This window comes from Hesperophylax consimilis, chromosome 14 (genome assembly GCF_061612785.1).
Source record: "Hesperophylax consimilis isolate HC1 chromosome 14, BYU_Hcon_1.0, whole genome shotgun sequence".
Lineage (NCBI taxonomy): Eukaryota > Metazoa > Arthropoda > Insecta > Trichoptera > Limnephilidae > Hesperophylax > Hesperophylax consimilis.
The window spans coordinates 4,175,896-4,201,954 of record NC_142849.1 but is presented as its reverse complement, the minus strand read 5'-3'; the positions used below and the strand labels follow the sequence as shown (position 1 = coordinate 4,201,954).

The window sequence follows — 26,059 nt, the reverse complement described above, 5'->3', positions numbered from 1 at the left end:
AATAGCATTATTTTATTTAAATTTATTATTATATCTTCACATATTCTTCAAAGATTTAACAACACACAAATTATACATTAGCATCTCCTGTAACTTCTTCCACCCTTTAATCTGGGCATTCTGAATGTCATCAATTGCCACAAGCAATTCTGAAGATTCTACGATGGTTTTACTGTGAGTTTTGAGGAAGAGACTCAGGTAAGCCTGCGCCAGTTCAAAGTCTTGGTTGCTCTCAAATATATTGGTCAACATCACAAGAAACTGTTTCATAACATCCATTGATCCACCATTATCCGGAGCGAGGCTGGTAATTTCAAAATCAGTCATGGACGGACCAAGTCCTTTGATTAACGCTATACTCTCGCTGAAATCACTTGTTTCTCCAGCTTTTTGTAATGATTTACCGAATGCTGTAAGGTTTACGAAAGATTCAGGAATGAGCAGTTTGCTCTGCTCATTCTTGCTAATATCTGATAGATCAAACTGCACTTGGAGATCGGAGATGGTTGGCAGGAAGAAGGGAGCGGCCTTGGGAGCTTTAGGAGGAGCTTTGGGTTTGTTCCTCTGTTTGACAATATCGAGATTGAGAAGATTCTGCCATCTGGATGTGGGGAGGTTGGACAAAGTGATAAGATCGTCACTTATCTGTTCAGGAGACTTAAATTCCAATTCATCTCCCAGATTGAGAGCCTCAAATTCTTCCAAGGTTTCCCTCTGTCCGTCATCTGCTGATGTTGGGAGACCTTAAAAAAATTAAAACATTTAGTAAGATTGGAGGATCACCAAACGATTTTGTCAATCAATTATGAGTGTAATCTTTTACAGAGGTGTAGAATACATTCAGTTCTTACCCAGTGTAGGAATAACGAGGTTATCGGGATCTAAAGGCTTGAGGTTCACGTGTGCGTACAGAGTTCTATTAGCCCATAAGTAAACTCCCAGTTGACCAGCGTGAGTAGTAGCCAAGAACTCTCCATTAGGTGACATGCTCAGTGAAGTGCAAGGGCAGTCCAACTAAAAAAAATAAAAATAATTTACCTTCATCCATATTTAAAGATCTAAAAGCAGGGATTTAAATGCATTATGTATTTACTCACCCTGTAAATATCAACCAGTTGTCCAGAAGGAATATCCCAGGTACGTATTGTGCAATCCATTGCAGTAGTTATTAACCACCTGAAAAATAAAATGATGTAAACATTTTTGTGTACCACCTAAATACTATCTGTCTTGATTATTGAATACATAGAAAGGGTACTTTCACTGTCTTTTTTTATTCTTGAAAAAAATTACGTTAATGAAGGTATTTTATTTTTAAGTTGACAAAAAAAAAATTCCATAATGATTTAAAATGTGCCATTTTCGATTTGCCTCCAAAATGATATATTCGTTTTTATTTGTGAATTCGTGTTTCTATGTCATAATGATTTTGCAGCCAGTTGGAACGGTTTCAGGATGTGCAGTTTTTAAAACAATTATGAATGGAAACATTAAAATTGCACATTTTTAGTACAATGATCAGAATCAGGAAAATAAACTTTAAGAAGGGGTTGTTTCAGAGAATTTGAATAATTCATCAAATTTCAAAGTTCTGTGAAAGTTCTATTCATATTTTGTTATTATATCATTATGGGTCAGTTGCTTCACAGAACAGAAATAGTAACAGAACTTTAAATTAAATTATTGTTAATTTTTTTTTTACAGTAAATTATTTAACATTGCAAATGATAACAATATACAGACTTTTTTTTCTTATTATTGTAGAAAGCAATCACTTTGTGGTTTGACATACATATTTAATAAAATACTTTTTGTTTTAAAACCACGAGTTTTAATAATTTTTAGAACCGACCGGTTTCGCTTTACTCAAGCATCTTCAGGGTACATAAGTAAAAATTTGTACCCTGAAGATGCTTGAGTAAAGCGAAACCGGGCGGTTCTAAAAATTATTAAAACTCGTGGTTTTAAAACAAAAAGTATTTTATTTTATTATATATTTTTCCATTACTATTCTACTACTCCATAAGTTGAGCTCCAGGAGCTTGTGTTTATGGGAGTTACCTTTAGAGTAAAATAATGTTCTAATGATTTTTTTAAACAATAATCAAAAACTTATGAAATAAATACAAACATAATATTAACATAGGTACACAAATTAGAAAAATAGTTTTTTAAAGACAGTTAAAATAATATATATTTTTACAGATTAAGTGTAAGAAAATTAAGGGTACAATATATATTATCACTGTCCAATTTTAGAGACTTTATTAACTTTTTGAATTCTTCATAATTGAAAGTTTCGGTTACACTAATTTTATTTTTGGACAACAATATATTGTACCCTCTCACACCTAAATACAAATAGTGGTGCTTAGCCGTGGTCGTTCTAAGCATAGGGATGGCTATTAAGCCATTATTTTTCAATCTATTGCTTATGCTATCTGAGGGGTGAATTTTATGTATAAAATATTCTTTATAAATTTGATATAAGGCGATTCTCTTATACAATTCAGTGATAGATGGTACATTAAATTCCCAAAATATCTCTAAAATAGGGAAGTTGTATGGTTTCCGGAGGATGATTTTTATAATTATTCTTTGAATTGTAATAATGGGCTGTAAGGAAACCTTAAAAGCCCCTCCCACCAATAATCCAATACTGCAATATGGACTGAATTAATGCATAATAGACATTTTTGATAGTTTTCTTATTTAAAATGTTTCGTATATTATAGAAAACATAGATAAGTTTTCTTATTCTTTCCACAGTGAGATTAATATGGTCTTTCCATTTAACTTTTTTATTTATTAAGATTCAAAGATATTTTATATTAGATTTATGATTTAGTTTCGCGCAGTCCGTATTACATGTACCATCATTTACACAATGTTTATAATGAATTGTTATGTTAATTAGGTTATTTGGCACATCTTTTAGAGTGAAAGGAATACAATATGTTTTTTCTGTGTTGAGTGATAATAAATTGCCATCGAACCAATTTATTATAACCTTCATGTCATGATTAACTGCATTGGTAATTTCGTTCCATGTCTTTTTTTCGATAATTATTTGCTGTGTCGTCAGCAAAAGATATAAGTTTACCATTAAGTGATAATTTAAACATATGGTTAAGGTAAATTATAAATAAAATTGGTCCAATAAGTCCCTTAAGGGGGGGCTAGGGTTTAAAAAAAATTTTTCTTGCATTTTTTAATTTTTTTTTTAAATAAATGTAATATGTTAAGAATATTGTGTTCAAATTTTAAGTTGATTGGAACAAAATTGACGAAGTTACGAGTATTTTTATACCTGTCGGATTTTAATCCCTACCCGACCCGAGTGGCGCTATTGTTACCTGGCTGGGTATCTATTCCAGAGTCTCTACCGCGAATTACTCGCTATGCGCCATCTACGAACGAAAATCTCTACGACTTTTGTCATAAGTTCTATATTTGTACATTCTTGAGTGTCGCACGGTTGAAGAGATGACTGTGTTGGCAACCCTGTGAATATTGTCTATGTTTCTGATGTTTTTGAGGTTTCTATGGAGTTAATTTGAAATGTCAAAAACAAACCGTTGCCGCGTCGTTCTGTCAACGTTTTTATTTGCTACCGCACTTTTTCTGAAATGAATGGTGGTGGTGGATACATATCGAAATGCCAGAAAAATGGTTAAAACAACTTTGCAGAACTAAACGAATCCGATACCAACTTCGAAAAGCGCGCGGGAAACGATCATTTTTTTTTTGTATAAGGCAATTCACCAGGATGCAATGAGATTTTGACAGTTTTGCCGATCTCTACTGCTTCGACCCACTTGTTGTTTAAGTCGAATGAATTTTGACGTATGGCGTGTAGTATGTACTTTCGGTGAGACTCAAGAATAACAAACTCTACCAGTGTATGTACTTTCGGCGGAAATTGCGAGCGATCGAGACTGGGGAATAGATACCCAGATGTGTCACTCTCTATATAATACCTACTCTTACCCCCCAGTTCTATAAATAGAAATTTCGACTTAAGTACAAACGTCCTTATACCTGTACTGTATATTTGGTCAGTGTAGAGTATAATTTTAGTTCCGCACTTGAGTGGAACCTCTGTCACCATTGTAATTGCAGCTTATGTGGCAGCCAGTGTCTTCAATGAAGGTTCTTTTGCTTTACTAACCTTCATGCAAGACATGGGAATCAGTAGTGGATCAAGTGCTCATGACTTGGCGCGATCAACTGACTCCATACGTATAAGCCGAGCAGAGCAGGAAGCTGAGAGACAAACTAAAGAAGGCAGGATTCGTCGTAGACAGGACCAAAAAGGTGCTTTAGACATCATCCATGATAGCAACATCCTTTATGGACCTGGCATTGATGATTCAGTGTGAGGTAAGCCGATAAAATTTGCTTATAAACGTTTAATACCAGATTTTTTAGTGTTCAAAACTTTATAGCGTTTTTCCCACAACTCACGTTTTCAAAGTCGGTGCCCGTCATAACTTCAAAACTACTGCACCGATCCTTTTGAAATTTTAAAAACTATTTCTGTACATAATTTACGAGGTAACGCTGGAGAGTTTTTTCAAATTTGTTAATAATTATTATTTTACAATAACAAATTAGCCGATTTTTTTCACTAAAAATAGCGTTTTTCCCTTCAAAGTGTTCCAAAAAAGTGAAAAATTAAAATTTCGAAAAACCCTCCCAGCGTTACTTGGGAAAAACTATTATCTAACGAATGAACTTTGATTTTTTGATTTCAGATGACCCAGCACCGAGTTATGAGGGGCACCGCCATTCTACTTTTTTTTGAGACACGTCCGAATAATTGCTGCCATTGCTGTGTTTTTTAATATTTCTCCGTGAAAATTTTATACAACATTCTTAAAATGTCATACTTTACTGTCCTATTAGATTTAATAAAGAGATTTTAACTGTGTTGTCATAAAAATTTCACAAAAAAATGCCTTTTTTCGTACGAATTAACCCTAGCCCCCCCTTAAGGAATTCCGAATTCTAAAGTTTCATCCACACTTAGTAGTTATTTAATTTTACTTTTTGGCTTCTTTGAGTTAGATAGCTTTGTAGCCAATACCTAACCTTACCAATAATACCGATATCATTTAATTTATTAATTAGTTTTGTATGGGAGATACTATCAAATGCCTTAGGTAAATTAATGAAAATGCCAAGGCATTTGTTTTTTTTTTATCTAATGCACGGTATATATTTGAAGTTAGTTCTGCAATGGCATCATGAGTGCCTAGTTTCTCTCTAAATCCAAATTGGCTAGGACTAATTATTTTATTATAGTACAAGAGTTGCTTTTTTACGATCTTTCCGAAAATTTTTGCAATGTTTGAGACAAGAGATATAGGTCGATAATTTGATATTTCTTCAGGATTGCCAGATTTAAAAACGGGTGTTACAATAGATTTTTTATAAACGGAGGGGTATATTCCACTATTCAAACTAATATTTATCATGTGTGTAATTGGAATGCTTAATAATTCGTTGTATCTTTTCAATATTTCTCCATCAAACCCTGGTGCAGATCCACCTTTTAATATTTTTTATGCCATCTGTTGTAAGTATTTTTTCGATATTTATTTTAAGTTCCATGTTGGAACATGGAACTCAAAATAATTTTTTTTTTTATGTGACACCTCACAAGAGTGTCCCTGCCTGTGCAGTGTACAGACAGGGGAACTATGTCACCACCCGGTTGGGCGGCGTTGTGAGGCGGAATAAGGTAGGGGCTGTAGGAAGGGATTTGTTAATGCGGGCCTTGAAGAGGCTCGGATTATAGGAGGGAGGAAAAACAAATGCCGGTAGCTCGTTCCATATACGAGCCGACTTACACAAAAACGAGTCGTAAAAACGGCCCGTTCTCATGAAGCCAACGTCAACCGTGAACGGGTGTTCAGTTCGTGTCCGTCGAGTTTCGCGCACGTGCACCGGTGCATCAGGAATCAATGCTGCTAGCTCCTTGGAGCAGGCTCCATTGAAATACCTGTAGAACAGACACAACATGCCTACATTTCGTCTATGCATTAGAGTAGGCAATCGGTCTGTTAACAACGGATTGTCGATCAGACGGATCGCTCTCCTTTGCACAGATTCAAGCAGGTTTATCAAGTATTTTGGGGCACCAGCCCAAAGGTGGCTCCCAAATTCAATAGTTGGGCGGACTTGAGACTTGTACAGGGTCAGCAGCTGGTCACTGTTGAAGAATCTCCTAGCCCTGTACAAGACGCCCAACTTTTTGGAGGCCTGATTTACTCGGGCTTCTATGGATCCCCGATACTTGAGCTGGTCTGATATAGTAACTCCAAGCATTTCAATGGAGTCTTTATTGGGGAGAGTGCTCCCATCAAATTGCACCAGACAGTCATTGATCTCCTTCTATGCCGAAATCAGACACGCTTGGGTTTTTGAGACGTTGAAACTGACCAAGTTGGCCTTACCCCAGGCACGAACCATCTCGAGGTGGTGGTCAATTTTTTGCTTCAAAACTTCCCGAGCTGTTCGGACATCATAGGTGGAAGGGGGCCTGTCAAAAAGATAACCCTCGTGAACGGTGCTGTCATCAGCGTAGCAGTGAATTGGTGCACATTCAACGAGATCGTTGATGTGCAATAAAAACAGCGTCGGAGACAGCACAGATCCTTGTGGCACCCCCGTATTGATTTGGTGCGGTGAGGAAGAAGAGCCGTCAACCACGGTTTGAATTGTTCTTCCCCTCAGAAAGTCTGCAATCCAACTATGCAGGGTTGGGTGGATCCCATACGATGGTAACTTCCCGATAAGCGCCCGGTGCCAGACTCTGTCAAAGGCTTTGGAGATATCCAACCCAACGGTTTGAGTTTCACCAAAACGTTCCATGTACCGCCCCCAAATATGCGTCACATATCCGAGTAGATCGCCACACGATCGGTTTCGACGAAATCCATATTGTCGATCGCTTAGGATATTGTTATTCTCGAGATATGTGAGCAATTTGTTGTTAACCACCCTTTTTAATACCTTCGAGAGTATGGAAGTGATGGCTATGGGGCGGTAGTTAGAAGGGTCGGAGCGGTCCCCCTTTTTTGGGATTGGGTGGACGATTGCCTTTTTCCAAAGATCTGGCACCTTTCCACCTTTGAGAGCCTAAATAATTTCGCGAGCACTGGAGTCATTTCTGCAGAACACCTCTTGAGGACCAAGGCAGGTATTCCGTCCGGCCCACTGGCTTTGTCGACTTTCAGCTCGTTCAAGACTCGGAGAACCTCTCTGTTCCGGATCTTCGGTTCCTCCATTTGAAAACCGCAGTGCGGAATGGAAGGGGGAGTCTCTCCGTTATCTTGAAGAGTTGAGTTTTCCGCGAAAATTTTGCCTAATAATTCAGCTTTCTCGCGGGCCGAGTTAGCCAGCCGATTATCAGGCTTGGTCAGAGGTGGGAAAGTGGTTCTGCAGAAATTTCTTCCGATCGAGCTAGCGAGTGACCAGAAAGCACGGCTACCAGTGGGGCAGTCAGCCAGCTTTTTCGCAATTCTCTGGTTGTGATCGCTCTTAGCTCTATTTAGAACTCTCTTACAATCCTTTGCCCGTTTTCGGTATTCCGAAAGGTTATTCATGGAGCTAATCTTCCGGAGTGCATTAAAAGCCGTATTTTTGAGTCTGACAGCTTCAGCACAGCGATGGTCAAACCACGGTTTTGTGCCCGCTCCAGAGGATTTGACGGAGAAGGGAATGTAGCAATCCATTGCTGATGTGATTACTTCTCCTACCTCGCGTGCACAAATTGCTGGGTCCTCGAAGCTAAAGCATACAGTACTCCAAGGAAAGGCGCCGAAGAAAGACCACATGCCGTCCCATTTTGCTGCCCTGTAGTGCCATACCTTCCTCTTTACATGTTTGTCGGGTTGACGGTTCATGGAGGATGGGACAGAGGTGGTAATCAGGCAGTGATCAGAGGATCCTAAGGGCGCTGTCACCTCCACTCTGTACCCGAGTGGCTCACTAGTGAGAAACAAATCGAGTAGGTTGGCTCGATGTGATGGGATGTCTGGTATTCTAGTCGGAGATTCTACGAGTTGGCTTAGTCCATGGATAAGAGCAAAGGATTCCGCTGATCTACCGGCAGAGTTTGTTGGGCCCGAGAACTTCAGCCATTGTTCATTATGAACATTGAAGTCCCCCAGGATTACAAACTCGGCCGATGGGTAACGGGGCAAGAGAATATCTACAGTGTCACTCAAGTATTTAACCACTCGGAACATTAGAACGTCAAAAGACGTAAATATGATAATAGCGGTCAAGACATTAGTACGTCTTTTCACGTAAACGCGCGAGATTTTACAAAAATCGATTTATTTCCATCACTAGTATACGGATTGCCATGATTTAAAAAACAGAGTATCGATAATGAATAACGCTACGCGTCTGCATTCGAGAATATCTATGGAATTTCGAGGTGCATTATCTAAGTCGATTGGACTTGTCATCTTGTTCGTTCATAATTTATTGCGTTTTTAAATAATTTATTAAAAATATTTTAGTTTGGACGGTTAATATTTTGAGGTGACTAATAGTTTTTAATTATATTTCTTCAATATATAAAGTGTTATTTCTTTATGATACTCAGAAAATAGTACATTTTTCACAGCTTTGAAATAATGGTCAGCGATTTTTACATATTTTTGACGTTTTCAGAAAATGTATATTTAGAAACGCAAATATTTACGTATAACAAAACAATACGATAGTGAATTTCATAATCTTTCCAAAACATTTTTTAGAATGAGGCTACGTTTCCCAAAACGTGAGTTATGAAGCTTTTAACAAAACTCGTGAATAACACAAAAATTTTCGCGTTTTGACAGTTCGCAAAGGGACACAAAGTAAATAAAAGTCCTTTTCTGAGAGGTTAAACAACTCATCAGTGTCTGATTCGGCAAGGTTTAGTGAGCGATATAGGCACGCATAAATTCTCATCATACCGGTGAGATCCACACGTACCCATAACACTTCGTGTTTTGCGCTCTCGATATTTGCGAGACGAGCGCAGCTGATGTCAGCACGGCTGTAAAGACAGACACCTACTTTTGGCCTGAAAAGGCTTTCCAGATGATATCCTGGGCAGTTCAGATAGGAGGTATCTGGGGGCTCGGCAATCTGTGTTTCCGTAAGGAAGAGGAGATGGGGATTTTGTGAGAGAAGGTGGTGGTGGATGGGAGTTAGGTTGGTGTGCAGACCGCGAATGTTAGCGAAATTCACCTTCATCCTCGGTCCACACTGAGGACTCCTACTGTTCGCTGTCGCTGAGTTTATATTAATTTGTTGTGAGTTCATAGTTTTTAAGTTTGTTTTATTTGTTTGTGGGATTTAGGATGGGTTGGGAAGGATTAGGTTAAAAAGGTTGGGTGGGGAGTTGGAGAGTGGAGCAACTGGATACACCAAATGTAAGGTATGTTCTTCTGACTGCGGTTCTAGGCAATGGGCAGGAGAGTCCGGCTGTGGAGGTCGCCCAGTGCGCCCCAAACGCTAGATGCTGGGTCCTCACCGGTCACGAACCGGCACAACATCAGCGGCAGGGTTTTTACGCTGGCTGATGGGGCAGCCCACCCTTGGTCGTGAGCCCAAGGGTCGGGCCCCTGTACTATCCAGCGGCCCGGACAGCGATAACCGGTTTACTGGATCTCCCTCAACCGGCCTCTCCCAGCCCGGCCCACCCCGCAGTAAGTAGGCCGACCCATTCATCAGTGTGATCCAGAACGCACAACCCTCCATGAGCCCGGGCACCCCTGCTAAGTCACCAAACGTAGCGAACCACTTCAGGTGACCTGTGGCAGAGGTGTTGGTAACCCAGAGTATGGTTCCCGGGGCGGCGGTACCCATTGACCACCTCCCAAGTTAACGTTAAGTTAAATGATCACGAAAATGAACAAAATAAAGGAACATGGTCCCGAAGGTGTTAATTTTATGTTTGTAGGCAGTTTACTTTTGCAGAGTCCGTCTAGTTAGGCGACCGCTCGTCGCAAGACATGCGACAATACTGAATCAAATTTCTAAATTAAATAAATTTAACTTAGAAATTTGATGAATTATTCAAATTCTGTGAAACAACCGGTCCTTAATATTCCACATTTTTTTTTAAGTTTTCATAGTTTGTGAAAATACCCCATTGTTAAGAAATATTTAACATCACATACCAAGTCAATTACAAGAACCTCACCTGCTGTCATGGCTGAAGCAGGCGTCATTGATCTTGGAAGTGTGTCCATTGAACTTCCTAACGATATTGTTGGAGTCCATATCCACCAGAACGATGGTGAAATCCTCGTTGCACAGCGCCACCAGACTGCTCTCGCGGTGGCATTTTGTAAAGGACACAGCCTCCTCTACTCGGAGGATCTTCATGGGAAGTTTTGCTGAAATATTTAATTGAAATTAGGTGTGTATATATATAATGAATGTGAAGATTTTTTTAAGTGTCATGTTAAAATTCTGTAAATTGGAGATTCTTATTAAGGCGATGCCATACGTAGTAATGCAAAATTTGGTCACCTAGAAATGTTTCAGATGCTTTAATTAAATACTGCGAGTAGAATACATCTTGGCCTTTGAAATAATCGAGTATTTTTTAGATAAGTCTTTTTATAAGCCCAGAAAAAAATGATGTATAAGGCCTATGAAAACTGCTTTAAAGTTCAAAATCTCCTACTTACGAACCCATTTTCGGTTATGATTTTATTGTATAATGTTGTAAATTAAGTTATTTATAAAATGATTGAAAAAAAATTAAATATGAGCCTGAACAGTCTGATAGCCTGAACATCCACAAAATAAAATAAAAGGCACTTTTTGGCCATGTTTTTTTCTTGCATAAATCAAAACAGGCGGATGGTGTTAAGCGGGAATTTAAACCTTATCGCCATCTACGTAAGGGTCGTTATTGATAGCGGCTAAATTTAAAATATTACACGACGTAGTGCATCGCCTTAACAGATGCCATGCTCAATTTTCAATTGCAATATGCTCAAACATAATGTAACAGTAAATACAACGGAGCTCTGAGTGAAATGATGAGAACTCACATTCCTTGAAGCCCCAGATCTTCAGCCTCTTGTCCTGCCCCGCCGTGACCAGCCGACTGTTGAGACTGTCTGTCTCCACACCCCGCACAGGACCTTTGTGTGCCCCCGTTGCGTCCCCCCAGCGCCCCCGAGGCTGCCCAGACTGCATGTTGAACTTGTACACCTCTCCGCTGCTGTAGCCTACAAATTTAAATGTTATTGAATTTACAAGCACAGTGGGTGTTATGCAAATTTGACAGCAGCGCAAAACTCTTTCCGTTTTGATGGAAGCACCAGAAGAAGATAAAATTTGCTTGAATAATGCCAAAGAAACAAAACTTATTTTTCATTTTAGGACAAATATGCTTGGAGTAAAGCTTGGAAATCTATGGAAATAACAAATAATCTGGAATATGACGTTGCTAAAATATCATCCAGAACGCTGTGGATTCGGTTCAATCGTTGAATACAACTAAATTTGAGAATGCTTTGTCATACTATATAACCATGGGTGTATTACATCAGAAAAATAAACTCATCCTCCATGATTAAAAACGGACTCCTCCATCATGATGTGTGCTTTTGTCGATGAAATTTAAGTCTCGCTTCTAATCCTGAATCTACATCCCAGGGTGAGATTTGGCCTTCTCCACTGGTTACAGTCCCTCGCCGTTCACCTACAGTACTCAGTCCTTCCCGTCCTGTACCAATCCTCTTCCATACAGTCAATCCATGCATGCACATTTAAGATTCACAAAATCTCACCAATGAATACGAAATTTCCGCAGTGAGTAACAGTCAGACACGTGGCATAAACATCTCCAGACATCTTGGGGGGAAGCAGCTTGTGACTGCCCATCTTCTTCTTGTCGTAGGACCAGGTGGTGACGATGTTGAGGCCAGTGTGAATGGCAGCGATACTGTCCCATTCCTTGTCCCTTTGCATGGACGCACTGATATCGGTGATGGCTGGCATTATGAGGTTATCTTCTACAGTCCTCTCTGTAAAAGAAAATTGTAATTTTATACCAATGTCATTGAAATTTGGTAGTTTACAAAGCCAATCGCTTGAAAAAATAAAACCATCATTATCGATACTAAAACCCTAGCGGAGCCCTGTTCAATTATAACAAATGCCACCACTTCAACTGTCTCCTGTGGCCCCCCAGTTCCTTATACCAAAGGATGCGATGTTTACCTCCGCATCATGCATTCGCCTAAGCTTAGGTCTCCCAACTCTTATTATCAAAAGGACAAATGACTTACTCTTCTTTTTGGAGGCATTCTTATTGTAGGAAGCTTTTCCGAGGCTAGCGGGGTGATGTCCAGCAGCTGAGGAAAGGATTCGGAGTGAACTGTCGGTACCGGCAGACAGGAGAGTCTTTCCATCAGGACCCGCGTGACGCACCACACAAGGGGCAGCACTGTGACCCTCTCTGGAAATACATTAAAATTTGTTATTATTTTTTAAAGCCTTCTTTTTCTGTTATCGATAAATCTTGCATTTTTCTTTAGCTTATTTATTTTGTTATTTTCATTTACAATATTTTATTATTTATGTGACTATTATTTGAGCATGAATTCCCTCACTCAAACACAAAGAGCCTTGTCTCTATGGTGAGGAAAAGCCGTTATTATTTGTTCTTTATCACAGTGTATCATCTCATAAAAATAAGATAATATAAAAAAAAAGAAAATCTCATAATAATTTTATTTTGAATAACAAACATAACTTTTTCAAATATAATGGACTGGTGAAAAACATTAGCACGGAAGAAAATGATTTTATCCTCGCAAGGCGCAGTTCGTTTCCGAAATATTTCCGCCGTGATGTGCAGTCATAAGCTTATAAAAAATATATGCCCCTGGTGATCTCTACCTGAACAAAACATTTTTGGACCAGTATGCATAATCAGGTTAGATGTGCAAGGTTGTTTTAAATTTTAATTAAAAAATGAGGCCAAATTGAAAATTGCTCAATACTCCAAAAGTCAAATAATGTAATATTTTTGGCTGTGAAAATCTCACATCTTGAATAATAATTATTAAGTACTCGTTATAAATATTAATTATGAAAAACATTAAAAAACTGTTTTTCATACCTTATTCTTAGCAGTCTGGCGCCACCATCAGGCATATCAAAGATCCACAACTTAATGGAATTATCTCCTGAGTTAGTGGCCATGAGGGGTTCACTGGGCAGACAAATAGCCCCAGCCACGGATCCATCATGAGCCCTCTCAAGCTGCGAGGCCACCCGCCTCTCCTCCAGATTCCACATCACCAAGTGCCCTGCTGTACTCCCGGTAACCATAATCGGATGTCCGTCAGTTCGGAAAGAAATCGACGTGACGAGACCCCAGTCTTGCGTGAACTCCATCACTGTTTTATCAACTTTCAAATTGTGGAGAATAATTTTACCGTTAGCCAATCCGATCGCTATAACATCAATAGCCGGAGCTTGCTCTAACACCGTTACACTGCTGTCCCAACCTTTAAATGTGTAGACCAATTTCGAAGTCTTAATATTCCATAGTTGCATCGAACCTTGTTCACTTCCCAGCAAGATTTTGTTGAGGTATGTGTTGGGGTGTACCATCGTTGTAATTCTGAAAGTGTCATTGTTGAAAACCACTTCTAAGTGTTCTTCTTCTTCCTTGATGTACCAAACTTTTAGGACGCTGTCTTCATCGATGGATATCAAGAGGGTTCCGAATGGAAGGATTGTGTGCACGGGGGCTTTGTGTCCTTTGTAGGTGTGCTTCAATTCTGAACCTCTCCTCCACGCGTAGATATCACATTCACTCGCCGTGTAAATATGATATGTATCACCCGCTAGGCAAGTTATTGGTCCGGGGTGAGCTCCACTGACACTCAACAAGCTGAAGTGATTGCAGCCGTACGTGTGGAACCATTTTCCAACGCTGGTAACCAGGAGGGTTTCCTTTCGGCGCTTTATAAATCTGGCTATCAGTGGAACATGAGTACTAATATAACCTAAAGCCCGACAACCTAAGAATATCCTGCTTCTGTCGATTTCTGCCATGTTATCAAAATTACTGAATGAAATAAGTTAAATCACTTGATAGACATTACTTTCCTATGATTTTTCAGAGAGTAATTGAATATATTTCTTTTATTATTATGTTCGGATTCAAACACGTGAGAAACGCGGCCATACCAAACGTCAAAACTAATACTTTTTTCTTGTAGGCTGTCAATAGTGTCAACTGGAAATGGTTACACGTCAGTAATCTTTCTTTCCATAAAATTAGTATTATTATGAAAAAAAACTTCTCTAAATTAAGCTAATTTTAATAGTAACAGAAAAATATACTTAAAAGCCTGCCTAATATGAAAATGAGAACAAAACTGTGATTTTCGTGTACAGTGCTCACGCAGAAAATAATATTTATGTTGTCTGTGGTTACTTTCACAACTTTGTCTGTGGTCCTTTCCACACGTGTTGTGTGATGTTTCTGACGTTTGTTTAAATCTGTATTTTTCTAATAAACCGAAATGTCGGTCCCCGATAAGATTTTAATGCGTAAAATAAAGAAACGCGAGAAAAAGAAACTTAATTTTCTGCAAAAGAAAGAAATTGAGAACGCAGAAAATGGTGAGTTTCCAATTCATTTACTCGATGCATATTTTAATGATTAACCTCACTTTTGCCACATTATTTTTCTTATAATATTTAATGAGATAATAACTAATAGCTAATGTTTTATCATAGAAACTAAAGAAGCAGAACGTGAAGTAGAAGATCCCAATGAGGTAAAGCTTGTGACGATGGACAGTCTCAAGCGAAAACCCCAAGACGATGAAGATCTCAACTGTAAGTCATTTGAAATTTCTAGCTCGTTTTATTTTAATAGTTCATCAACATTTAGTAGAATACACATCAGTCAGACCATATTCCAAATATACAGTGTAAACACATCTCGCTGTTTACCTTTCGGTAATTGCCAGGTTACCTGCTATAATATTTATAAACTGAAGATAATTTATATTGTGGTCACTTTAGCTTGAAGTTTTTAAACGGATCATTCTTTGTACAGAATGTTTTTAGAATAATGGTAGGAATATGTGTATCGGATGCTATTTTATATAACTAACTTAACTTGTATGAAATGTATGTACAAACTGCTTAATTAATTACATTACTCTCCATCCCTTAGCAAAGCGTAAGAAGAAACGCAAGAAGAAGAAGAGCATCAGTGAGGAAGAGGATAATGAAATAAAACCAGACCTGGAAGATGAAATCAAAATTGAAGAAGACAATAAAATTATCGCAAAAGCTGGACATACCGAAGATTTGGGTGAAAAATGTAAGTTGTGCTTATTATTTCTGTACATAATAAATTTATATATTACATAATTATTTCCCTAACCGCCGCACTTAAGGCACAGATTGTAAAAACCTTGTTTCAACAATTACTACAAGAAACAACTACCTACATATTACATGCACAAAATAGGTTATCAATTCTTTTTTGTGTTATTCTTTGTTTAATTATGTAATGTATGCATATTTAGATTGAAGTGTAACTCTCGCAAGTGTCACTCCATACAAAAAATGGCAGTAAAGGGATCATTTCATAAGGTAAATTTTGAACCTTGAATGAAAATAGAATCATAGTGCATCCTTTACCATCTATCCTGACTTAAAATTGTCGTTTTTTGTAGTAATTAAGTTGAAACGAAATGTAATTTCCGTAATCTGTGCCTATTAAAAGTGCAATGGTTAGGGAGATATTTACGTAATAAAATTACCGCCCACAGAAATCTTCCTCGGTTTCTTTTAAAACGAAAATACAATAGCTGTTAGAATTGTGGATTATTTGTGCATTGCGGTTTGTTGATTAACAAATACCTCGATTTAATTAAATACCAAACATCTATAAAACTATTTTTCAAAGTCTTGCTGCATTTACATCATATGCGTTTGACGTAATTTGAAGTTGGATTCTCTTGCTATTGATCAATAGCTGCACTTTGTGGTAATAATGCAGCCATTTTTATTTATTGTATTGTCTAGAAAATATTCTGTGATGCTCTTGCTTATCAATTTGACCACAAGATACGACTTTGTTACTATTCGTTTATTCAGTAACTTCATACAATTTGGTGTGGGTTATCTTAGAATCATAGGACCACCAGACTAAACGCATGCCGGTATTATGGTGGTTGAAATTATTTATTTATTTACGCCCTTATCAGCTTATCAACTACAATAGCAGTTCAGTGAAATCTTTACTACTTTCTGGTGCACTGTATAGAGCTAGGTTTTAGAATTTTGAATGCATTTCAATATTGTCCATGAAAATTCCTTAGTATCACATTGACATTGTAGATGCCTGTCAATTATTTCAAATATAATTTTTAATGTTATATTTGGCTTTGAGATATTTACAAAATATTAGCTGTCTTCTAAGGGTAATTGAAATTAATGTAAGTAATACAGTTGTGTTAACCATTTGTTGTACGTAGTAACAATGGTAGAGTGTGTACATGGTATAGATTTATAAAAATTACAAAGCATAACGCATGAGCTTAACACATGTGAAATTATATAGAAAATAAAAATTAAGATTATAAATGTTATGAATGTAAAACTGGCAAATAAAAATAGATATACATGGAAAAAACATATATGTATTCACTACGAAGTTGTATATTTATTTATTTAATATCAATGGTATAAATATACCCTAAACATTGACCTCAGAAAGTATAAAATGAACAGAAACTTTAGAAGGATATAAAAAATTGGTGCATTTCAACAAAGTATGTAGGAAGAATTTGTTTCATAATTTTTTTTCACATTACAGTACCTGGATCCAGCGTTGGTATCGAAATCCTCTCCGACACAAAGTTCTCAGCCCTCGAAGGGAAGGTATGCGACTCAACTCTGATGGGCATCAAGGACATGGGCTTCACCACCATGACGGAGATCCAGGCCAGGTCTATTCCCGCACTGTTGGAGGGAAGGGATCTGGTGGGTGCTGCTCAGACTGGCTCTGGAAAGACCCTCGCCTTCCTCATACCTGCTTTGGAACTGATCAACAAGCTGAAATTTATGCCGAGAAATGGTAAATACATATATATTTAATTTCACCTATAGTATACTAATTTCTCAATATTATAGTTAACCAGATGTTTAGAATCAAATTTAGACGTGTTTGTTTTATGGAATATAATAAACAGTCGTACTGTTTATATGATGGTATTAGCTTCCGGATTTGTGGCAGCTAATTCCTCTTTTCCCTGTGAAAGAAGAATATACATATTTCTACCCGTACTATTAATTTCCACAATGAAGCAAACAAAATCTCAGTTACGATTAAATGTTAGGTTATTATGCTTTGTTGCTCATCCTCCTACTTTAGTCAATGTTTCAGACAACGTTACAGTGTCCTTCATCAGAGCAGATGAACACATTAACCCTGTCCGAGACGTTGGCTAAAGAAGGAGGTAGGGCAACATGGCATAATGAACCAAAATTTAACCGTGATTGTACTTTGGCCTTGAAAATCTTAAATCATATCCAAAATCACAGTTTTTCTTGAAGGATTGGACCATCGTAACTTGCATATCATTTTTTTTTTTTTTTTATTGCCGGTAACCCGGGCGTTTATTGACATCAATATTTGTTTACAAATTATGTGCGCTACCCGACTCACTAGACAATTTCTGTTCTGAGCCGGGTAGCAGTATCTACTATTACATATATCAATAATAATAAAAGTGAATAAAAATACAAAGTAAATAAATAAAAATACAAAATACAGGAAAAAGAAACGTAATTAAAAAATAAAAGATTACCTAGATAAAATAATCTAAATATAAATTATTACATTCATATGTAACAGTAATTGAACATTTTAATATGTCATATAAAAATTAGCATGGAAGGTTTGCGAGTAACTTGTTAATGCAATTTCTTTTTTTGTTCATTAGCCACGTATTAAAGTATTTATATGTACATTTTCTGTTTATTTGAGTTGTATTTTGTGTTTCTTTTAAGAAAATATTGAATATGGAAGGTGCGAGGTAAGATTCATGTTTTTTAGCAAGAGTGGATTTAATTATTGGCACTTGTAAATGATTGTTAGATTTAGCTCTAGTGTTCTGGGAGTGAGATATGTGTGAAGGTGACGATTTTATGCAATTTGTATGGATAATTTTTTTTATGAATAGCTTCCTGATATCAAGTATTTTATTTTTAATTAAAAGATTTTCAGTGGGATAAAGATATGGTTTTTTGAACATAGTTCTAATAAGTGCTTTATGAGCTGTATTAAGTAGCTTGATGTATGTGTCTGCGGCACCACCCCATGTCGATATACCATAAATTAAAATGCTTTGACAAGGGGAAAAGTAGACATTTTTTAGTAGTTTAAGTGACATAATGTTTCTAATCGTTTTAAAAATGTATATTTGTTTCCGGATTCTCATTGCAAGTGAAATTATGTGAAGTTCCCATTTTAGTTTGCAATCCACTGTTAAACCAAGATACTTAATATTATCCGAATGTTCAATTTTTTCGCAGTCGCAGTTTTTGGTTTGTGATGTAGTACATGGATACAGGTGTAAAAGCGGGACGGTTTTTGGTTGCCCAATATTTGTTTTACTGAATGTTAGAAATTTGGTTTTCGAGGTGTTTAAGGTAAGAAGATTTTTGTCGAGCCATTTTTTTATCTCCCTCATACCAAATTCGGCGCTCTTAAATGCCTTTTCCCAAGATTGCTCTTTAAAAAGAAGTACAGTATCATCTGCGTAGCTGATCACATTATAGCAGAGTGTTGGAATTTTAATATCAGTGAGACCATTAATATAGATAAGAAAAAGAATAGGGCCTAAGACACTACCCTGAGGCACTCCGTACTTTATTTCTGCTGTGTCACTCAAGCATTTATTAAGTTCAACTATTTGTTTCCTATTTTTTGTATAACTGATGAACCATTTGAGCGGTTTTCCATTGATGCCAATATTTTTAAGTTTTTCGTATAGCATATCATGAGAGATGGTGTCAAAGGCTTTAGCCAGATCTAGAAAAACTCCAATTACTTTAGATCCCTTATCTACATGTTTTACAATGAAGTTGGTTAATTCAGAAATTGCCTGTTCTGTGCCCATTTTTGCCCGAAAACCGAATTGATGACTTGATAGTAAGTTGTGTTTATCGAGGTAGGATAGCAGTCTTTTTTTCATTGCTTTTTCTAGGAGTTTTGATAGAGAGTTAAGTAGTGAAATAGGTCTGTAGTTGGAGATTAACGTTTTGTCTCCAGATTTATGGATCGGGGTAATACTGGCAATTTTAAGTTTGTCAGGTACAACACATTGGAAGAAACTTTGATTAAATATATGTAGGAGAGGTATACCGATATATTCTCGTAAATTAATCAGGATTTGGTTAGATATGTTGTCCGGGCCAGGTGCACAATGAATTTTGAGAGAAAGAATGAGTTCGTTAATTTCTTTTTTATTTATTTTATAAATGTTAAAGGAATGATTTGGTCGCAAGGAGGAACTTTCTTTGACAAGTAGCTCTTCTGTCGTGTGGTTCTTTGTAAGTATTTTTTCCGCTAAATCTAAGCCAACGTTGGAAAAATGATAATTAATGTGATTTGCAATTTTTTTGGGTTCGTTTTGTGTTAAACAGATTTCCCCATCGACTAACAATTTATTAATAGAAGTACTGTTCTTAGGTTTTGAATAAGCGGCATCTTTGATAACTCTCCATATCTTTTTTGTGTCTCCTCCGGCATTATCTATTTCTTTCCTGTAGAACTCATGTTTCGCCTGCTTTACTAGTCTGTTACATAGGTTTCTGTATAATAAATAATTGTGTTTTAGTTTACTGTCCATTGGGTTTTTGTTTACTCTTGCATGCATTATATTCCGTTTGTGTATACTTTTTTACTAGCCCTGCTGTAATCCATGGTTTAATTTGAAGTGTTTTGTGAGTAGTGTTTTTACGTGTTTTTATTATAGTGTGTTTAGTGGTAAACGTATTCAGGGTTAATAGAAATTCATTTAGCGCTTTATTTGAATCCGTTTCTTTTAGAGTTGTAATCCAAGATTCGTGACTTATATCAGAGCTAAGTGCTTGAAATCTATGATATGCTGTGACATATTTGTATATATTTTACGTTTTATTTCATTTTTCAATCGCATACCAAGTGTGGTGGTGAAATGGTCGGTAACGGTGAATAGTGGATGAGATGGTTTTATTTTTTGTTTTAACAAAAATATGATCAATACAGGATTTTGACTCTAGTGAGGTTCTTGTCGAAGAATTTATAGTTGACTGAAGGCCATAGTGAGCTAGTAGACTTAGATATTCGTTAGTTTTGGGTTTACAGTTAAGAAGGTTTATATTTATGTCTCCTGCTAAGATGAGTTGTTGAGTATTTTTATTGTTTTCCATGAGTTGTTGTAAAGAGTTTAGGAAAGGTAATATATATTTTTGAAGCATGGGGGCCTATAAATAGCCAAAATAGATAAATCTGATCCTAGAGATATTTTGACGCAATTTGCTTCTGTTAATTTTATTTCCGATAGAGAAGAGTTCAGCGAGTCCTTAATAAAGATAACGATCCCATCATTTTGGTTCAGTTTAGTAGTTGTGTGGAAAGTCGTATATCCTAATATGTTAATGTCAGTGAAAGTTTCGTCTATCCAACATTCGCTTAAAATGATAATATCGAAATGAGTGTTAAGGTCTTGTAAAAATACTGCAAAATTGTCAAAGTTTTTTTGAATGCTTCTAATATTTTGAGAAATTATGTTTAGGGAGTTATTTTCGGCGACGGTTGCTTTAAAATCTGTAGTATTGGTGAAAGTGTGTTCTACATTACATGATATTTCAAAATCAATATTCAGTGTTGAGGCCATTTTAGAGGATGAATATTGCGTTCTATTATCTCTGTCGCAATTTTAGATGGAGTAGCCATATAATGCAAGTATATCCACAATGATAAGATTTGTAAATGTACAGATGTGTGTGTGGTGTTTGAGTAAAATATTATGTGTATGCTTGTATTGGTGAGTCATAGTGTGAGAAGAATATTTTCAGATGTAATGTGTATAGCTCGCGATTCTGATGTTTGGCGTACGTAGACCCTTCCCGCTTTAACCCATACGTAAGCTAGCTTTTTTTCCGTAGCCGTCTTCTTCGCCAGATAGAGTAAGCGTTTATTTGTCGACGTTAGGTGTTCCGATATATAAACTGGAGTGCGCGGTCCGGAGAGGCCTAAGGAGCTCGTGTTGAGTTTGTCTTCGTTCGTGGTAGCGTTCAAATTGTATTTTTTTACACAATTTAAGAATTCATCTCTTAAGTGAATGTCTTTGAACCGCACAATTATTGGCCGGGTTTTTGTTGGAGCTTGCCTACCAGGAGCTCTAAAGGTTGTTTCGATGTCATTTTTAGTGGTGGTTGTGCGTATTTCTTGATTTATGTTGAAAATAATGTTTTGTAACTTTTCACCTTCAGCCTCAGGTATTCCTCTTATTTCGGCAGCGAAATTTTTTTGTTGGCGTTCTTGATCGTCTAGTTTAAACTCGAGCATTGAAACTTTTGCTTCAAGTTCCATGTTTTTCTTTTGGACTGAGTCTATTGTTTTCATTTTGAGGATTGTCTTTTTCAATTCATCCTCAAATCCCTCCATTTTTGAGTTAAAAAAGGTCAATGAATTCTTGAATTCTTTGAATTCATCATATAATACTGCCACTTTTGTTTGGATGCCCTTGAAATCTTGGAGTTCCATCTTGATTTGTCGGAGCTCCTCCATTAGAAGAGTTTCCCCTGGACTTAGTCCTGGTTTGCTGACGTTGGCAGGAGGCGGTGCGATCTCTTTACTCAATGTGGAAGTTGATCGCGCCGTTCGACGAGGTTCCGTCTTGCATCCACTGCATTTGGTGTTGGCTCGTTTTTCTTGGGAGAGCTTCCGGTACTGACCCTCAGTTATGCCGCCATTATCATTAGTTCCATGTTAAATAAATTATCTCATTTCATTTATGACACTGCCTTTGCTATCTGTAAATCTTTATTTACCTGGATTCTAGATGTATGCTATGACTCGGTCTGCACCATGACCTAGAGAATTCTGGTTCAGTCATTAATGTTCAAAGTGTGAACTTTTCTATTTAAATACCTAGTTATTTGGTGATAGTCCTTTCAAAAAGAGATGTTGAAATGTAGAATTTTTTTACCCATAATTTTATAATGATGAAGTTTTTCATATGTAAGATGGTAGAACTCCGATAATGTTGTCTGGTGGATTCATTCATCGTCACATATTGTAGAGTCGCCAGATGACTTTACATAGAACGGATATCTGAAAAGTGTTACATACATAATAATAATCAATGATTTTGTAATAAACTATTTTATTAATGTGTCTGTTTTGTCTTTAGGTACCGGATGCATCATAATTTCCCCTACCAGAGAATTATCGATGCAGACATTCGGAGTATTAAAGGAACTAATGAAATATCACTCACACACATACGGACTCATCATGGGAGGAGCAAGCCGAGCAACAGAAGCACAAAAACTCTCTAAAGGTGACCTATTATTAATTCTTATCTTAATTGAAGACTTTCAGAATCATGTACAATAGAACCCCGTTAATTCAAACCCCGAAAATTCAAAAAATGCAAAAAAAAAACCCAGAAAAAAAAAATTTCACACCAAATTGTTTTTTATTTCGAAATTTGTTAATTCGTAGTTTAAAATTTATTTTTGTCTGTTTTTTGTCATTAATTTGTTAATGTTATTGGAAAAAATTCGATTTTTGCGAAAATAAATCATAAAATTTCATAAATCTGAATCTAGAAGACAGCTATGGCGGTAAAACCCCGAAAAATGTAGTTTTACATGGTTATGCATAGTCCTAATTAGTATTATTATTTTGTAAATCTGAATCGATTTACACTGGAATGTCGTATTTTTAGAATTTATCTCGAATATCCATGTTTGAAGGGTCAAAAAATTCATTTTACTGGGAAATATGTCATAGTTTACCAATTTACACATATTTAAATTTAAAGGGTCGCGGCGGAAATTGGCGGCGAAATTTCAATTTACTCAGATATGTATTGTATTTTTACGAATTTACATTGAATATCCGAATTTAAAGGGCTGGCCGTGACTTACACGGAAATGTGTGGTATTTTTACGAATTTACTTTGAATAACTGAACTTGAAGGACTGATCGCCGCGGTAATCGGCTGCGAAAATTCGATTTACATGGGAATAATTTCTGTTGTTACGAATTTACTCCAAAGATACTACCCGAATTTAATAGGGTGGCCAAGGAACTCAATTTTCAGCCTCCTTTTTTTCATAAAATTTCGAATTACGTGGGAATTCGTTGATTCGAAATTTGATTTTTGATGTCCCATGGATTTCAAATTAACGAGGTTCTACTGTAGTGAGAGATCACCATTACTTGAAATGGATTAGCCATAGACATATAATAAATATAGACCAGCCAATGGGAGAAAGGGGAACAAACCAAGTGTGCAGAGTAAGGAGGTGGCGTGACCTTCTCCCTTTTTTAGTGATTTGTCAATAAATGAATGACAGTATGCAGGCAACTTGTATTGTCCAGAATCAATCAGAATTTGGTCTTCGAAAATAAAATCTATTACAAATAAATACTACTTTTTACTAATAAGTTCGTTCAATTTGTAGATAGTTCGATTGAAAACGGACATTCAGACCCTGCACAGAAAAGTTCCACAATGGGCTGCGCTGCAAACCGTTACCTTACTTTAGCGAACTTTACTTTTCTGCACACGATCTGGTTATTTCAATGTGCACTCTTCGGTGGTCAACATATGACTGATTTCATAGTGTATCAAAAGCATTCTCAAACCCTCCCGGTGCCAAAAAGATGGTCATGTTGTTTTCCTCCAGCTCGTCGAAACGACATCCCGATTTTAAGTTAGGGCACGTCTATTCTTTAGTAATATCTATGGAATTATCTATGTTTAGTAACCATAATTTGCTATAACTGGTCTATGTGTTGAAATGTTCATTCCACATACTTCCATATAACTTCTAATATCACCGTATTTGAAACTATGTTTTTTTGTTCATCTTACAGGTGTCAACATAGTTGTAGCTACTCCAGGTAGATTACTGGATCATCTTCAAAACACCCCAGACTTCCTGTACAAAAACCTGCAATGCTTGATCATTGACGAAGCTGACAGGATTCTGGACATTGGCTTCGAAGAGGAGCTCAAACAAATTATTAACCTTTTACCAAGTAAGTATTCTGTCACCTAAAATTACCAAAGTAACACCTGATACCTGTATATTGGATGCATTCGTATTGAGTATTGTAATTACTTATGCTTGAGTTAACACGATTTTCTTTCTTTGCAGAACGAAGACAAACTATGCTTTTCAGTGCCACACAAACAGAAAAGACAAAGAGTATCACATCCCTGGCATTGAAAAAGGAGCCAGTTTACGTCGGTGTTGATGACCATAGGGAAACTGCTACAGTGGAGGGACTTGAACAAGGGTAATTTTACATATTTTTAAAAAGCATTAACTTTGTGGCTCGACATAATTTTCAATAAAAACACATAAATTTGTTAAGAGTTCTTCCGAAACCGGTAGAGTGTAAATAAAATTAAAGTGGTCAATAAAAAAATTGAGTTTTTATTGTAAGGGTACTTTTTTTCAATATGTATCACAATTTTGAGTTTAAAAGGTAATTTTTATGATGATTTTTAAGGCGAATATGATGGCAGAACTCCGATTGTGTCGATCGATGGATTTTTCATCTTGCATCCAAACATTGTTGAGTCGTCACCTGATATTACAAATAATCTGATATCACTTATAAAAATATTTTTCGTGTATTCTTTGACTCAAAACATTGTTAACAAATAAGTATTTATTTGTTCCAGATACATTGTCTGCCCATCAGAGAAGAGGTTGTTAGTATTATTCACATTCCTGAAGAAAAACAGACGCAAGAAGGTGATGGTTTTCTTCTCCAGCTGCATGTCCGTCAAATATCACACGGAATTATTCAACTACATAGATCTCCCAGTCATGTCCATCCATGTAAGTTAATTATGTTCTTCTTCTCTTGTATGATGCAGAGGGCAGGGTGAAAGGTACTTGAGTTCAAGACTGTAGTACCCCTACTGTTCTGTTCAGGAAAGGATTTCAATATTTGAAAAAGTTGAACTTACTTCTGGCTAGTGATGTGCACCTGGGAGTATTCCCCGACCTAATATGAATTCCCCAAGATAAAAAAAATGAAGAATGTTATACTAAATGAGGTTGTCTCCTAATTTTTATACTTTGATGAGAATGTAGTACATATATTTGAAGAGTTAACGACAGTAAAATTAGAGTTTCAATATCTCTATAAATTACGAAGTTATGATCTTTCAAAGTGAACTTGGGTAAAATTTATACAGTTGTGTTTTGGGACATCATACAAACATAATTCGAATAGCGGCGCTGCAATACCGCAGCGCATGTACCGTGATGTCGCTAGCTTTTCGGCCGGCTGCAAATTTTAATATTTGACTGCTTATATCTTAGGTATTTTTCAAAAATCCTAATAAATCTGTCCCCATCGTGCTCAAATTAATATGATACATTTGTAAATAACATAAATTTTCTTTTTAGGAAAACAACCTCATTAGTTAATCTGGGGATTTCACCATTTAGACGAAAACTCCCCCAGTATTCCCCGTTTCAGGAATATTCCCCAAAAATATATTCTCAATAATTTACCCATCACTACTTCTGGCACACAGATATGCCCACAATGCACTTCTGTCTCTTTATCTCTTCAGTGAGAGCCCCAGACACCCATGGGCCCATCCTCAAAACTCTTGACTTTATGCTGTTTTATACAAGGTGTCCGGGGGATAAAGTCCACTAACTTGGGGGGGGGGGGGGTGATTCTACATGATTTTAGAAGTAAAAAATGATAAATATCTTTTTTTCGAAATTC

At 36.7% G+C, this 26,059-nt stretch overlaps 2 protein-coding genes across 2 annotated transcripts in view; one reads left to right on the top strand and one right to left on the bottom strand.

The window, feature by feature from the left end:
• Positions 1–16: 16 nt before the first annotated feature.
• LOC149417814 (WD repeat-containing protein 36) lies at positions 17–14,232 on the bottom strand. Its single transcript, XM_089639191.1, has 8 exons — positions 13,157–14,232; positions 12,321–12,490; positions 11,820–12,056; positions 11,076–11,255; positions 10,214–10,409; positions 1,098–1,176; positions 852–1,014; positions 17–743 (listed from the first exon to the last, which is right to left on the bottom strand). Exons 1-8 carry the CDS (start codon positions 14,098–14,100, stop codon positions 37–39), a joined length of 2,676 nt encoding a protein of 891 aa, XP_089495317.1. The 5' UTR covers positions 14,101–14,232; the 3' UTR covers positions 17–36.
• Positions 14,233–14,497: 265 nt separating this feature from the next.
• The window catches only part of pit (probable ATP-dependent RNA helicase pitchoune), a 35,412-nt gene continuing 23,850 nt past the window's right edge, over positions 14,498–26,059 (top strand). The window contains exons 1-8 of the mRNA XM_089639190.1: positions 14,498–14,673; positions 14,791–14,892; positions 15,236–15,385; positions 16,889–17,149; positions 22,479–22,628; positions 24,176–24,340; positions 24,460–24,601; positions 24,993–25,152. Of these exons, the coding sequence (XP_089495316.1) occupies positions 14,574–14,673; positions 14,791–14,892; positions 15,236–15,385; positions 16,889–17,149; positions 22,479–22,628; positions 24,176–24,340; positions 24,460–24,601; positions 24,993–25,152 (1,230 nt within the window). The 5' untranslated portion in view covers positions 14,498–14,573. The remainder of the gene's footprint in view (positions 14,674–14,790; positions 14,893–15,235; positions 15,386–16,888; positions 17,150–22,478; positions 22,629–24,175; positions 24,341–24,459; positions 24,602–24,992; positions 25,153–26,059) is intronic.

What these genes read in the sequence shown, in the direction of transcription:
- LOC149417814 (XM_089639191.1), bottom strand. Translation starts at nt 14,100, where the DNA reads ATGGCAGAAATCGACAGAAGCAGGATATTCTTAGGTTGTCGGGCTTTA. An exon ending in CGGAAATTTCGTATTCATTG is followed by an intron (nt 11,256 to 11,819) that starts GTGAGATTTTGT and finishes TTAAATTTGTAG; the next exon opens with GCTACAGCAGCGGAGAGGTG. An exon ending in CCTCGTTATTCCTACACTGG is followed by an intron (nt 744 to 851) that starts GTAAGAACTGAA and finishes AATTTTTTTAAG; the next exon opens with GTCTCCCAACATCAGCAGAT.